At 44.8% G+C, this 16,286-nt stretch overlaps 1 protein-coding gene across 1 annotated transcript in view; it reads left to right on the top strand.

Moving 5' to 3' along the window:
* The window catches only part of LOC146813213 (uncharacterized), a 174,018-nt gene that overhangs the window by 100,791 nt on the left and 56,941 nt on the right, over positions 1–16,286 (top strand). Inside the window, exons 3-4 of the mRNA XM_085615313.1 lie at positions 7,085–7,192; positions 8,261–8,368. Coding sequence (XP_085471439.1) covers positions 7,085–7,192; positions 8,261–8,368 — 216 coding nt within the window. The remainder of the gene's footprint in view (positions 1–7,084; positions 7,193–8,260; positions 8,369–16,286) is intronic.

Here is a 16,286-nt window from a genome sequence, read left to right as displayed (position 1 = left end):
CATTGACCTCCTGCTTAAACTCTGTGCTTAGCTTGCTGCCCCTATTCTCCTTCCCCCTGCCCTCCGATGTCTTTGTGCATGCCCCTGCTCCATCCTTTTTGCCCACCATGTCCCATGGACCTGCCACTCCTATCTACTCTGAGTGTTCTGTTGAGCTGCCACTCCCCTCCCACCTGCCTAGCATTGTCAGATGACTGTAACCTGTCCCTGCCACCTCCACCCTGCCTGTCCACATGCCATGCCCCTATCCTCTTCCTCCTGTCCTACATGGTCCATTGTACTGCCACACCCTTCTGCCCTCCCTGGTCTGTTGTGCTGCAACTGCTCCTCCTGCCTGCCCCGTGTGGTCTGTTGTGAGGTCCCTTCCCCTGAACTTTCTTGTCTGTGCACAGGTCCTGACCCTTCCTTCTATCCTCCATCGTCCTTTGTGCATGCCCCTCCACCCTCCTTCTTGCCCATCATAGCCATTGTGCTGCCACTAACCCTCCCACTTGCCATGCATGGTCTTCTGTGCTGCCATGGCCCCTCCCACCTCCCCTGTGTGGTCAGTTAGCTGCCCCTGACCCCCTCCCACCTTCCCTCCATGGTCTGTGTGTATGCCATCACAGTCTCACTGTTGCTCTTCATGGTGTGTCTTGCTTCTAGTGCCCATCCTGCCTGACCTCCATGGCTATCTTGCTGCTCCTGCCCTGCCCCCTTGCCCCCAGCCCTACTCCCTCCCTCCTGGCTTGTCTGTTCCATTGCAATGCCCCTGATCCGTCCCTCCTGCCCTTTATGGTCTGTTATACTGCAGCTTTCTCTCCTGTCTGTCCATTATGGTCAGCTAGCTACCATTGCCTCTTGCCCCTCTGTTCTCTGTTGTCCATGTGCATGGTCCTGTCCCCTCCCTCTTGCTTTCTATGGATTGTTGTGCTGCACTCCCGTCCTGCATGCCCTGTGTGGTGTATTGTGCTGCTGCAAACCCTGATGCCTGCCCTTCAGGGTCAGTTTGGTGCACCTCTCCATGTCCCTCCTGTCCTCTGTTATCCAAGTCCATGTCCCTATCCCATTTCCTTCCATGATCCAATGTACCATACTTGCGAACATTTTGAACTTGGTAAGAGGGAGATTTTGAAAAAAAACTGGGGTATTGATTTTCCCCTTTGAGTTACATTGAAAAAGAGGATATTGTAGACAGGAGACAGATCAAATAAAGCCCATTTGAGCTTAAAAACATTGGACGTTTCCTGGCTGAATCGGGTCTGTTGGCATGTATGGTTGTACTACCATTGCCTCTTCCTTCTGCCCACAATGGTCTATTACATTGCCACAGCCTTGAAGGAGGGTAGATTTTGTATCACAGGGGGCCCCTGGCCCGTTCTGTCCACACCTGAAGCATGAGACCCTTGTCCTTGCCCTGCCAGCTGCATTTGTAGGCCGTATTAAATTGACCAGCGGGTCCTGTGTTGCTATATAATTATCCTGAGACATCCTTACCACTCAGCCAGCATAAAACCCCTGTGTAGGCCCTTCTGTTCAATATGTAGGCCTCTTTGTTAAATTGACCATAGCTCTGCAATTTTAGTGTATAGCAGTCTGAAGGCAGGTCTGCGAGGCCTTCTGATCCAAACTAGTAGCCCCCACCCTACCCGAGTGCTCCGTGCTCGGTATCAAAGTTCAACATCCCCCTGAAGCTGTCGACATACAGTAGGCTGCATCCTGGACTGGTACTTGCTTCCTGGGCAGGTTTCCCGCTTTTAAGGAAGTGGCAACCGCAGAGCGTCAAGTTAGGAGAACTGAGGAGATTTTATACATGAATATATTGAATTCCCGTACAATACCCATTATTTTCTGCTTGCTCTATGGAACTTACGATAAGCGATTGGCCTGAGAGACTGACCTTTTCACCCAGTCCATTGTCAGCATTAAGTGGGTAAATGACGAAATGTCTGGTAAAATCTGCAGACGAAGCTTTTGGGTAGCATACGTAGGTAGATGTAGCGTGCAAAGGAGCCCACAAAATGATATAAAAAGGGAGCACCCACAGATATCGACGGACTACCTCGCCGTCTGTATGTAGGTTAACAGGCAGTGCAGGTTTTCCCCAAGAGCTGGGAGCTCTTGTCTTCCTTTGCTTAAAATGTCTTGCTCTGCTTTGCTTGAAGTATCTTATTCTATTTTACCTATATGAAATGTCATGTTATGTTTAACCATTGTTCTCTTTACTTTTGCATTTAAAAGATTTTGTATTGTAATTGCAGGAATGCTTGCTCTAAGAGTAAACGTGAGTGTTCCTAGGTAACATTTTCCTTGGTGTAACTTGTTTCTCATGATGCATTTATAGATGTGTTTTCTCTCTCTCTCTGTCAGTACATTAATTGAGATACAGAGAATATTATGACAGCTGTATGATTATCTGGATTCTGTATTTTGTACTTTATGTCTCTATTCTGCGGTTTCTTTGAAGTTGCATCTTCTCATTAAACTGCCATTGTATTCTGCCTCCAATTCCATGTCTCATATGTCTGTTTTCTTCATTTTTGGAGCAAGCGTTCCTAGGCACCCCGGCTCAAATTAAGGTGCCCCTTTTGTCCCTGACTCACTCTCCTGCTCAGTTCTGTGGTGGCTCCCGGGGATCTGGGGACCGCCCCTAGCTTCCTTGACCCGTAATAGATCTTCCCTCCAACAGCCTCTCTTGCAAGTCCTGTATTGTTGGTTTGTTGCCCCTGCCCCCCTTTCCACTGCCCTCCATAGTCTGTTGTGCTTCCACGGCCCTTCCTGCCTGCTCAGTGTGGTTAAATTGTTGCCTTTGCACCCTCCTACCTGCCTTCAATTTTCAGAGTCCGTGCCCCTGGCCTCTGCCTCTCAACAGTATCCTAATGAACAACTAGATTGCTAACATTCTATATTTATTACAAAAGTGTGGAACGCCTGACATCATCTTGATGTAATCAAAACTGTAATACCTAGAGCATTTCCTTTAGAAATTACATATATGAGAGGGTCTTATTGGCATCAAAATTATGGTTAGTGCTCTAAAAGACTAAAATAAGGACATATTTTCTGAGTTTTCAAATAGCGACAAAGCACTTTTAAATTATTTGTTATCTTTATGTTTTTTTATCCAGTTGACCACTTGATTAAATGTTGCACTTAGGGGAGAGGATGTGGTGTTACTTCCAGAACTGCAGACTTTGCAACTGGGGAACCAGGTTGAAGTTTCTGCTTCAGCTCGACATTCTGTGATTCTGGTCAAATCACTTAGTCTCCCCATGTCTACAACCAAAATGAATTTGTTCTTGTGTGATGTAACCAATGCTCATGTAAAGCACTCCAATACCTGACAAGTCTGCACTATATAACACTGCAAAAACACAAAATAATAAGTGTTTTGCACACTTCTGTCATTGGGCTATATTTGGGCTACATCTGGGTGATTTTGGGCTACATTTGGGCTCTTTTGTCTCCGGTGGCCATCTTGGGAGATTTATTTGTTATGAAGTTTCCTAATTTCCTCATGTACTGCAGTCTCCTCAGTAGGAAATGCTTTCAGTTTTTTACTTTGATTCCATCATGAAGGTATTCAGATATGTCACACATTTGCCATAAATTCTGAATGTTAGCACTCTAGTTGCTCATTAGATCACTGTAGTAAAACTACTGCACCATGGAAGTCTGCTCCTGGTATTAAAAGTGCATGTTTCAGTCTGCATGTCAGAATTTTTTAATGAAATAGAAGAGGATTTGAGAAGTCACTCAAAATGTGCCCTCATTTTCTTTCTTCAGCATTAATCATAATTTCTATGGCAAAATGAACCTCCTCATTGTGTTCCTTTTTAAATTAAATGTTTTAAGTGTTACCAGTTTATTCCAATCAAGATGGCTTCAGGTGTGCCTTACTTTTGTCATAATGAAGACAGTAAGCGCTCTAGTTGTTTTTAAGAACATTCTGGGACATTCTGTCATTGGGCTATACTTGGGCTACATCTGGGTGATATTTGGGCTACATTTGGGCTCTTTTGTCTCTGGTGGCCATCTTGGGAGACTTATTTGTTATGAAGTTTCCTAATTTCCTCATTTACTGCAGTCTCCTCAGTAGGAAATACTTTCAGTTTTTTACTTTGATTCCATCAAGAAGGCATTCAGATGTGTCACACATTTGCCATAAATTCAGAATGTTAGCACTCTTTTTGCTCATTAGATCACTGTAGTAAAGCTACTGCTCACCAGGGAAAACTGCTGCTGGTATTGAAAGTGCATGTTTCAGTCTGCATGTCAGAATTTTTTAATGAAATAGAAGAGGATTTGAGAAGTCACTCAAAATGTGCCCTAATTTTTCTTTCTGCAGCACTAATCATACTTTTTATGGAAAAATGAACCCCCTCATTTTGTTCCTTTTTAAATTAAATGTTTTAAGAGTTACCACTTTAATCCAAGCAAGATGGCTTAAGGTGTGCCATACGTTTATCATAAGTAGGACTGTTAGCGCTCTAGTAGTTCTTTGGAACACTCTGGGAAGCTGCAGTAGAACACAAAGGAATCAACTGACAGTCTCTGCCCTTGTTGGATGTACATGTTTTACTGAGAATGTCAGACTTCATTCTCACATGACTGAGAAAGATAATGTGAATTTACAGAAAATAAGCTCTCAGTTTAGCCTATAGATCACCTTCCAAACCTCTGTGGTAAAAGCATGAGAAAATATTTTTCTCTCAATCATGATATCCCAGCAGAAGGCTTTTTCACATGGTGAAATCACCTTAGAACATACCACAATTCCTAAAATGAGTATGGTACCATCAACAAATGATTTATAATGTAACTAAAGTCTTAAAACCTTCTATTAACTGCAATGCTTTTTAATGAGGTGCTATCATGTATATTGGTCCCAAGATGGCTGCCAACACTTCTTGGATGAAGTGCTGACAGCCAATCAGATCTCAGGATGAGATGTGTGGTTAGGCTCCGCCCACATATATATATGCTTTTAAATGCTATTTTCTCAGGAAATACTGAACAGATTTACACCAGACCTGCAAAAGGCACTTCCTTGACCTTATGGCTACCTCTCTGCCAAATTTCAAGTAATTCTGTTCAGCCGTTCGGGCTGTAGCTGTGTCTAAAGGTCCTATGGAAAAATGCATGGGGAAAACGCGTTTTGGGACCCCCCTTTTTTCTCGGCCCCTGCTTGACGAATCCCCCCGAGACTTTCAGGGTAGGAGCGGAGCGTAGCGCCCCACCTATTTTGAAAATTTCGCGAGGATTCGTCGACCGGCGCCAAAGTTATTCCAAATAGAATGTTGCGGATTTCCTATGGAAACAGGGTCCTAACTATATCTACCTACTGGCGACCGCCAGTAGGTAATATATATATATATATATATATATATATATATATATATATATATATATATATATATATAATTATGAAGTACAGTCAAATGTAAAAGCTAATATTACAAATCACTATTTCGCCTTAACCACTAAACCACATTTGTTTCAATGTTGTGTGACACATCATTACAGAATCATATACAGGATACATCCAGATGCTCAACACAAGTGTTGCATTTAGACTTACGAAAAAAAAAAACAGTTGGCAGTGTCAATACTTGTTTCTTTCTGCCCTTGCATGCTTTATCTCTCTATACTTTTCTTCTCTTCAGTGTTTGAATTCCCTGGTAAGACATTGACCTCTGAGGCTGGAACTGGTAGACATCTAATGTTCTCAAGGGGAGATTAGATTATTAAAACTACAATAAAAAAACATCTGGCAATAGCTAGATCAGCTTAGTGTCTATTCACAATTAAGGCAACCATAGCTTCAATGTGTTTTATGACCATTAATCCTAACTAGTTTGTTTTCTTTGATTTCTTTTAAACAAAAGGTGCTCCTATTCTGACTGGTTAAGCATTTTCAATATTTGCATTAAGCCTAAATATTCCAGAGAGTAATTTCCCAGATATTGAGCTTAAACATTAAACTTTTTGTAAAAAAGCTTTTGTTGGTACTTCATATTTTCAAAATCGTTTGAACCGACTCCCCAGCAAAATGTGTAAGAGTCTACCCTTACTTCCTCTAGACCTCTTTTGGCTGCAATAGCAATTGCTAAGTATACAAGAGTCAAATTGAAGAGACGGAACGAAAATGGGCATAACTGCTTCTAAAAGAACATATAGCTCCAAAATTCATTAGTTTTAGTTCTGTCGGTTAGACAGTTCTAACAAGCATGGTCATAAGCCGATTCCTGCTTTAAACTTACTAAAAGATGATTGTCCGACATATTTCTGGTATGTTAAGGCATGTTCACTGTTTGTCTAATAGTATTTGCTCCATTCCTAGATTTAAATAAATCCAGATTGGTCTTTATGGGCTAAGTAATGTACGATCTAGGTTAGTTAATGATCTAGGACTAACAACTGACCCAGGGTAGTTATTAGATATTCTTTATCTGTTTTGGGCAGTAGCAGTGCCTGCGTCTTCGCAGAATTTAGAAAAACTTTAACGACTGTATTTCATTTGAAGACTCCATTTCAGACTGGTGAAATCTGCCCAGATAATGTTTCAAAAAACTGCCAGCCCATCTAGTCCTTTGCAACCCTTTTTATAATAGCTTGACATACTCCTGCTTCTTTAATAGGTTTGTTGAGCATACCATACTTTACCACACTCTGTTGTGAAGTATTCCATTTATTTAGAAAAATTGGGTATCTTTAATAAAAGCTATTCTTTTAGAAGTAAAGGTTTTTAAGAAACGTTTTGAAAATATGGTTGATTGATTTTGCATTTCAATGTATTTTGCTGTATTGATCCTTAATTGCATGGATTATTCTGTTGTTCTCCTGATGTTTTAATGTATTAAACATAATTTGTCATTAGGGCTTTCCTACCCTAATTCTTTGCATGTTTTCGAAACATCAGATGTTTTATGTTTATTGAGGATCTCATATGTGTTCCGGCCTTATATGTGATTCTAACATGATGTATAGCATTCTTTATCTAAAGCGTGGATACACTCATGGGTGATTAGCACGCTGTTCAAATCCACATAACATAGCATATAAAAAGCATTAAAAATTAAATGTCTTAAAATTCATCCAACAGGAGCATTTCAGATGTCACATAATTCAACTCTCACAAATAAAAATGCCTCACTGATGCTTGGAAAAATGGCAGACCATGTGTGCAGGCAGCCCGACAGTAAACAAGAAGGTAAGCGAAAGCTGACCATCTGCCATAATCAAGACTAATATAAGAGGTGCACTTAATGATTTGATAAATGTGTCCTCACTCTGGCCGTGAATTGCACTAAACACCATGATGGTGGCTCCAGGACTCATAAAGCTGTTAATATTACCTTGTTAAAGAGTCGCTAATAGAGAAAGCCAGACTGTAAGTTTCACATTTGTATATCATTGAGTGAAGCATCATTTTTCACTAACAACTTAATCTACAGAGGCCAATCTCAATGGCATTCTTGAGATACAGATTAGATGAGGGTCCATGATAATGATGTTTGTACTACTAGTAACCACCTGGGTGAACCAAGTTATCACTATTGGAGGTGAACTCACAAGTGGTCACCACCACACATCATTTTTGAAGACTCTGCTTTATGATTTTCCTAATTTCTCAGGTTTATCTTCTTGTTGACTTTCTATGTGAAATTTCAAGGTCAACTTTGGGGGTAAAAATAAACTTATGTTTTGCTACAATAGAAAAAAAATGAATCTCTGGCTATTGCGGTATAAAGAGAAGAGCAATCACTACAGAAGAGGTACCACCTGAAATGGCGGATGGCATTTCTGTCTTCAAGTCAGAAATGTCTGGGTAAGATGAAAGAGTGAGTGGTTTCCGTTGATCAAACACTCAGCCATATCGATCCAACGCTTCAGAGGTAGATGTTCCTGGGCTGCGGGGATTACTCAGTGCTTCAGCCTAGGTCCCCTGGTGGTTCTTGGCAATGGCTTCTGATGGAGGAAGATACCTGCTTGTGCAATCCCCTGTCAATCTGGATCAGCATTTTTCGTAAGGAGGATAGTGATGTCTCCATTGGAAGTGAGTTCTTACAAGCACTCATGTTGCTAATGCAGTGGTGCCACATTCAGAAAATACTTGGCATTTAATGCTACATCTACTACAATTTTGGGGTTTTTCTCATGGGCACTCATTTGCATTAAAATGGTGTTTCATCTGTAAGTGTTCCTGGATTGCATATATATTATTAAACTTTATTTCACTGCCAAAATTGACACTCACGTCATCTTTATTTCTTCTCAGCCACTTCCTACATTACGCCGAATCCCACAGTCCCAGACAGAAGTGCGTTGATGATGCTGGAAAGACTGAGGGACCATTTGTGTGGTGAGATAGATCATGAGGAAAAGGGTAAGGCCTAGTGGTAGCTTCTGTTATTTGAAACAGGAGGGTGCTGCTCCCTGAATTGTACTGAATGAGCAAATAACACTGGCAAGCCCCATCCCCACGACCACCCGCACATGGAGTCCATAGGGTTAATCCCCAAGAAGTATTCAAAAACAAGGAATACTATGAAATATTGTGAGTTGGAGATGGTCAGATACTAATTGGCGTAATGGCATTGAAAGTAAATGTTATAATAACTGTTCCAGAGGAATTAACTAAATGATCAGCCAGAAAAAATTAATTTTTACTCAGAAATATTTTATCATATGTATTCATTGACAAAACATTAACGTAAGATTTTTTTAAAGAGTTTGCTAATAAACGTATTTGACCATAGTACTTTGCGAACAGAATTTATGTTAGACTTTTTTTCTGTCAGCCTTTTGCCAATTATTTGCTCTTATCACTTTAGTGAAGAGCTTGACTTTGGTTGTGGGTTTGCACATGAAGAGGCCCTGATTCAATGTGTAAGTGGGATGTGTTTAGGTGGGGAGGTTTTCCTACACATGGATCTTGTCGGCTGAGTCTTGCAACCTGATATACACCATTTTGCCTCTTCTCAGTGGTGTGTATCACAGTGTATGTGTAGGTACTTCACCCAAACCCTAGTGTGATGTAGTGGTGTAGTCTGTTAATTGAGGTCTCACTATAACAACTACTTGACCTACATCCTCAAGGTTGAGCTGAATTGTTAACGTCCCTGAAGTTTAGCTAAACAATAAATGATAAACTGAGAGTGAAGTGTAAAGGGAGGATAAAGGTCAGAGGAGTACTGAAGAAGAACAGATGTGACAGGAGAAAGATTCAGCACTCAATTCTGTGATTATTCAAGATCTTTCTAACCCAGTGGCTTAGCTCAAAATAAACATACATGCATTTGATCTGAAAGGAACATACGTTCATTGTTAAGTGAGTATACTGAAATCTGGTATGGATCCAGCTTTACTGTCCCTAAGGTGGGCTCTGGTGGTTTGTGAACTGTCTACTCTTTATTGTGTTTCAGTCAAACATATTTCAATTCAACACATCTTCCATTCTGAGCCTTCCTGCATGAAGTTGTATATAAAGTTTAATGATGAAAGTTTGTACGTACAGCGGGAGATCAGAATGTGTCATTTATAATATTTATTTATTAATTTCATCAGGCATTTCAAATGCTATATATAAATTATAGAACAGAACCTACTAGAATAAAATGGCAAACATAAGAACAGCAACAATCATATGTGGTTGAAAGGGTTCTACATGTAAAATAACAAAGAAAGAAGGTGAACACAGAGGTTCAGTAATTGTGAGAGGCCAGCACAAACATCCCCTAGTTCTAGGATGTTGCCGAGGTCAGGCAGATTCTGCATGGTACAAGAAATGTTAGAGCTCTGGTTCTAAAGTGTAAAAGGAGGTCTAAGGGCAGAAAGCAAGGGTGAGGCATTCCAGGGATAAGGTACAAGAGGAGTATGTGCTCAAAGCACAACCTGGGATGGGGGTACTGTTAACTGCAGTCAATATTGGAGGGGGCTGAATTGTAGAAGGTAGCCGACAGGAAAATCAATTTATATAATAATAACCTATTAAGAATTTGAACAGAACTCTGTTTCTTTGAACATAAGTCTGATTTGTGTGAGAAAGAGTGGGTGGGTGAGTGAGTGAGGTGAAGGGGGATTTTGTGCTGGAGCACATGCATGTGCAAAATATGAGGACTTATCTAGCATGCAAGAGCAGTACAATATCTAGAAGTCACTTTTACCATCTACGTAGTCATTGCAAACCCAGCGAGTCACGTCTCAGTCCAATTCACATGACAGTGCTAAACACATTTGATAAAAAAACTTAAAGCAAGCGTGTACCATCAGGAAATACTGGAAGAACCTGAAAAATGTAACAGAAGTTACTGAGGAAAAACTTGTTTTTTATGCCAGGGGAGAATGATGCTAGACTGGAACATGTGATGAGATACTCCCCACACAAACAAAAGAGCTCAGAAAATAGACCTGGGGCATTGGAAAGTTTTGCACGCTGATGCAGAACTGAATAGTACTTTTAAACAAGAAACAATATTTGCTTTGCATTCAAACAATCCAAAATCATTGTATATCAATAGCAGAATGTAAACATGCAGAATGCAGCACAAAAGAATTACATCTATCCACGTCTACATTTTGGAATGAAAGCAAAGTACAAATAAGGAGTTTTGCAACAATACACATTTTATGTGTATAAAATTCAATGTCCTTGTGGATTGATAATATGTTGGAAACACAATAACGTTACAACAAACAAATGATGGACGGAATGCTGACAATGCAGACATTCTCCCCCAGTCAAGAGATCTGGGTTAAATCCATCGTTCTTTTGCCCACTACGCCACCCCAGTTCAGACATGGCCATATGCAAATCAGTCTTGACCCTGTGCCTAATGGGAACAGTCCAGCCCGAACTGCCAAGCCATGTCTTCCCTGGACCGGAATCAAGCATCCTAGGACTGGTTTCTGGCTATCAGCCGTCATCAGCCAGGATAGCTTGACTCCAGTGGCGTAGTGAGCACGGGACCCACGTCTGGGCATACCCATCCCACTTAGGGCGAAAAGCGTTACAACAAACAAATGATGGACGGAATGCTGACAATGCAGACATTCTCCCCCAGTCAAGAGATCTGGGTTAAATCCATCGTTCTTTTGCCCACTACGCCACCCCAGTTCAGACATGGCCATATGCAAATCAGTCTTGACCCTGTGCCTCATGGGAACAGTCCAGCCCGAACTGCCAAGCCATGTCTTCCCTGGACCGGAATCAAGCATCCTAGGACCGGTTTCTGGCTATCAGCCGTCATCAGCCAGGATAGCTTGACTCCAGTGGCGTAGTGAGCACGGGACCCACGTCTGGGCATACCCATCCCACTTAGGGCGAAAAGCGTTACAACAAAAAAATGATGGACGGAATGCTGACAATGCAGACATTCTGCCCCAGTCAAGAGATCTGGGTTAAATCCATCGTTCTTTTGCCCACTACGCCACCCCAGTTCAGATATGGCCATATGCAAATCAGTCTTGACCCTGTACCTCATGGGAACAGTCCAGCCCGAACTGCCAAGCCATGTCTTCCCTGGACCGGAATCAAGCATCCTAGGACCGGTTTCTGGCTATCAGCCGTCATCAGCCAGGATAGCTTGACTCCAGTGGCGTAGTGAGCACGGGACCCACGTCTGGGCATACCCATCCCACTTAGGGCGAAAAGCGTTACAACAAACAAATGATGGACGGAATGCTGACAATGCAGACATTCTCCCCCAGTCAAGAGATCTGGGTTAAATCCATCGTTCTTTTGCCCACTACGCCACCTCAGTTCAGACATGGCCATATGCAAATCAGTCTTGACCCTGTGCCTCATGGGAACAGTCCAGCCCGAACTGCCAAGCCATGTCTTCCCTGGACCGGAATCAAGCATCCTAGGACCGGTTTCTGGCTATCAGCCGTCATCAGCCAGGATAGCTTGACTCCAGTGGCGTAGTGAGCACGGGACCCACGTCTGGGCATACCCATCCCACTTAGGGCGAAAAGCGTTACAACAAACAAATGATGGACGGAATGCTGACAATGCAGACATTCTCCCCCAGTCAAGAGATCTGGGTTAAATCCATTGTTCTTTTGCCCACTACGCCACCCCAGTTCAGACATGGCCATATGCAAATCAGTCTTGACCCTGTGCCTCATGGGAACAGTCCAGCCCGAACTGCCAAGCCATGTCTTCCCTGGACCGGAATCAAGCATCCTAGGACCGGTTTCTGGCTATCAGCCGTCATCAGCCAGGATAGCTTGACTCCAGTGGCGTAGTGAGCACGGGACCCACGTCTGGGCATACCCATCCCACTTAGGGCGAAAGCGTTACAACAAACAAATGATGGACGGAATGCTGACAATGCAGACATTCTCCCCCAGTCAAGAGATCTGGGTTAAATCCATCGTTCTTTTGCCCACTACGCCACCCCAGTTCAGACATGGCCATATGCAAATCAGTCTTGACCCTGTGCCTCATGGGAACAGTCCAGCCCGAACTGCCAAGCCATGTCTTCCCTGGACCGGAATCAAGCATCCTAGGACCGGTTTCTGGCTATCAGCGGTCATCAGCCAGGATAGCTTGACTCCAGTGGCGTAGTGAGCACGGGACCCACGTCTGGGCATACCCATCCCACTTAGGGCGAAAAGCGTTACAACAAACAAATGATGGACGGAATGCTGACAATGCAGACATTCCCCCCCAGTCAAGAGATCTGGGTTAAATCCATCGTTCTTTTGCCCACTACGCCACCCCAGTTCAGACATGGCCATATGCAAATCAGTCTTGACCCTGTGCCTCATGGGAACAGTCCAGCCCGAACTGCCAAGCCATGTCTTCCCTGGACCGGAATCAAGCATCCTAGGACCGGTTTCTGGCTATCAGCCGTCATCAGCCAGGATAGCTTGACTCCAGTGGCGTAGTGAGCACGGGACCCACGTCTGGGCATACCCATCCCACTTAGGGCGAAAAGCGTTAAAACAAACAAATGATGGACGGAATGCTGACAATGCAGACATTCTCCCCCAGTCAAGAGATCTGGGTTAAATCCATCGTTCTTTTGCCCACTACGCCACCCCAGTTCAGACATGGCCATATGCAAATCAGTCTTGACCCTGTGCCTCATGGGAACAGTCCAGCCCGAACTGCCAAGCCATGTCTTCCCTGGACCGGAATCAAGCATCCTAGGACCGGTTTCTGGCTATCAGCCATCATCAGCCAGGATAGCTTGACTCCAGTGGCGTAGTGAGCACGGGACCCACGTCTGGGCATACCCATCCCACTTAGGGCGAAAGCGTTACAACAAACAAATGATGGACGGAATGCTGACAATGCAGACATTCTCCCCCAGTCAAGAGATCTGGGTTAAATCCATCGTTCTTTTGCCCACTACGCCACCCCAGTTCAGACATGGCCATATGCAAATCAGTCTTGACCCTGTGCCTCATGGGAACAGTCCAGCCCGAACTGCCAAGCCATGTCTTCCCTGGACCGGAATCAAGCATCCTAGGACCGGTTTCTGGCTATCAGCCGTCATCAGCCAGGATAGCTTGACTCCAGTGGCGTAGTGAGCACGGGACCCACGTCTGGGCATACCCATCCCACTTAGGGCGAAAAGCGTTACAACAAACAAATGATGGACGGAATGCTGACAATGCAGACATTCCCCCCCAGTCAAGAGATCTGGGTTAAATCCATCGTTCTTTTGCCCACTACACCACCCCAGTTCAGACATGGCCATATGCAAATCAGTCTTGACCCTGTGCCTCATGGGAACAGTCCAGCCCAAACTGCCAAGCCATGTCTTCCCTGGACCGGAATCAAGCATCCTAGGACCGGTTTCTGGCTATCAGCCGTCATCAGCCAGGATAGCTTGACTCCAGTGGCGTAGTGAGCACGGGACCCACGTCTGGGCATACCCATCCCACTTAGGGCGAAAAGCGTTACAACAAACAAATGATGGACGGAATGCTGACAATGCAGACATTCTCCCCCAGTCAAGAGATCTGGGTTAAATCCATCGTTCTTTTGCCCACTACGCCACCCCAGTTCAGACATGGCCATATGCAAATCAGTCTTGACTCTGTGCCCCATGGGAACAGTCCAGCCCGAACTGCCAAGCCATGTCTTCCCTGGACCGGAATCAAGCATCCTAGGACCGGTTTCTGGCTATCAGCCGTCATCAGCCAGGATAGCTTGACTCCAGTGGCGTAGTGAGCACGGGACCCACGTCTGGGCATACCCATCCCACTTAGGGCGAAAAGCGTTACAACAAACAAATGATGGACGGAATGCTGACAATGCAGACATTCTCCCCCAGTCAAGAGATCTGGGTTAAATCCATCGTTCTTTTGCCCACTACGCCACCCCAGTTCAGACATGGCCATATGCAAATCAGTCTTGACCCTGTGCCTCATGGGAACAGTCCAGCCCGAACTGCCAAGCCATGTCTTCCCTGGACCGGAATCAAGCATCCTAGGACCGGTTTCTGGCTATCAGCCGTCATCAGCCAGGATAGCTTGACTCCAGTGGCGTAGTGAGCACGGGACCCACGTCTGGGCATACCCATCCCACTTAGGGCGAAAAGCGTTACAACAAACAAATGATGGACGGAATGCTGACAATGCAGACATTCTCCCCCAGTCAAGAGATCTGGGTTAAATCCATCGTTCTTTTGCCCACTACGCCACCCCAGTTCAGACATGGCCATATGCAAATCAGTCTTGACCCTGTGCCTCATGGGAACAGTCCAGCCCGAACTGCCAAGCCATGTCTTCCCTGGACCGGAATCAAGCATCCTAGGACCGGTTTCTGGCTATCAGCCGTCATCAGCCAGGATAGCTTGACTCCAGTGGCGTAGTGAGCACGGGACCCACGTCTGGGCATACCCAATCCCACTTAGGGCGAAAAGCGTTACAACAAACAAATGATGGACGGAATGCTGACAATGCAGACATTCTCCCCCAATCAAGAGATCTGGGTTAAATCAATCGTTCTTTTGCCCACTACGCCACCCCAGTTCAGACATGGCCATATGCAAATCAGTCTTGACCCTGTGCCTCATGGGAACAGTCCAGCCTGAACTGCCAAGCCATGTCTTCCCTGGACCGGAATCAAGCATCCTAGGACCGGTTTCTGGCTATCAGCCGTCATCAGCCAGGATAGCTTGACTCCAGTGGCGTAGTGAGCACGGGACCCACGTCTGGGCATACCCATCCCACTTAGGGCGAAAAGCGTTACAACAAACAAATGATGGACGGAATTCTGACAATGCAGACAATCTCCCCCTTTTGTACCGCTTTGTTCGCCATAAGTTGGCAGGGTATGCTCAGACGTGAGTCCCTTGCTCACTTTGCCACTGGATTCAAGCAAGCCTGGCTGAAGACGGCTGAAATGCCAGAAACCGGTCCTAGGAAGCTTGATTCCGGTCCAGAGAAGGCATGGCTTGGCAGTTCGGGCTGGACTGTTCCCATGAGGCACAGGGTCAGACTGATTTGCACATGGCCATGTCTGAACTGGGGTGGCAGAGTGGGCTAAAGAATGGTGATGGATCAAACCCAGATCTGTTGACTGGGTGTGAGTGTTTGATTGGTTCTGATGCTCCGTCCATCACCACCCCCTTTTGTACCGCTTTGTTTGCCATAAGTTGGCAGGGTATGCTCAGACGTGAGTCCCTTGCTCACGTTGCCACTGGATTCAAGCAAGCCTGGCTGAAGACGGCTGAAATGCCAGAAACCGGTCCTAGGAAGCTTGATTCCGGTCCAGGGAAGGCATGGCTTGGCAGTTCGGGCTGGACTGTTCCCATGAGGCACAGGGTCAGACTGATTTGCATATGGCCATGTCTGAACTGGGGTGGTAGAGTGGGCTAAAGAATGGTGATGGATCAAACCCAGATCTGTTGACTGGGTGTGAGTGTTTGATTGGTTCTGATGCTCCGTCCATCACCACCCCCTTTTATACCGCTTTGTTCGCCATAAGTTGGCAGTGTATGCTCAGACGTGAGTCCCTTGCTCACTTTGCCACTGGATTCAAGCAAGCCTGGCTGAAGACTGGCTGAAATGCCAGAAACCGGTCCTAGGAAGCTTGATTCCGGTCCAGGGAAGGCATGGCTTGGCAGTTCGGGCTGGACTGTTCCCATGAGGCACAGGGTCAGACTGATTTGCATATGGCCATGTCTGAACTGGGGTGGCAGAGTGGGCTAAAGAATGGTGATGGATCAAACCCAGATCTGTTGACTGGGTGTGAGTGTTTGATTGGTTCTGATGCTCCGTCCATCACCACCCCCTTTTGTACCGCTTTGTTCGCCATAAGTTGGCAGGGTATGCTCAGACGT

The sequence above is a fragment of the Triturus cristatus genome, chromosome 7, assembly GCF_964204655.1.
Source record: "Triturus cristatus chromosome 7, aTriCri1.1, whole genome shotgun sequence".
Classification (NCBI taxonomy): Eukaryota; Metazoa; Chordata; class Amphibia; order Caudata; family Salamandridae; genus Triturus; species Triturus cristatus.
This window is presented reverse-complemented; position numbering and strand designations above follow the sequence as displayed.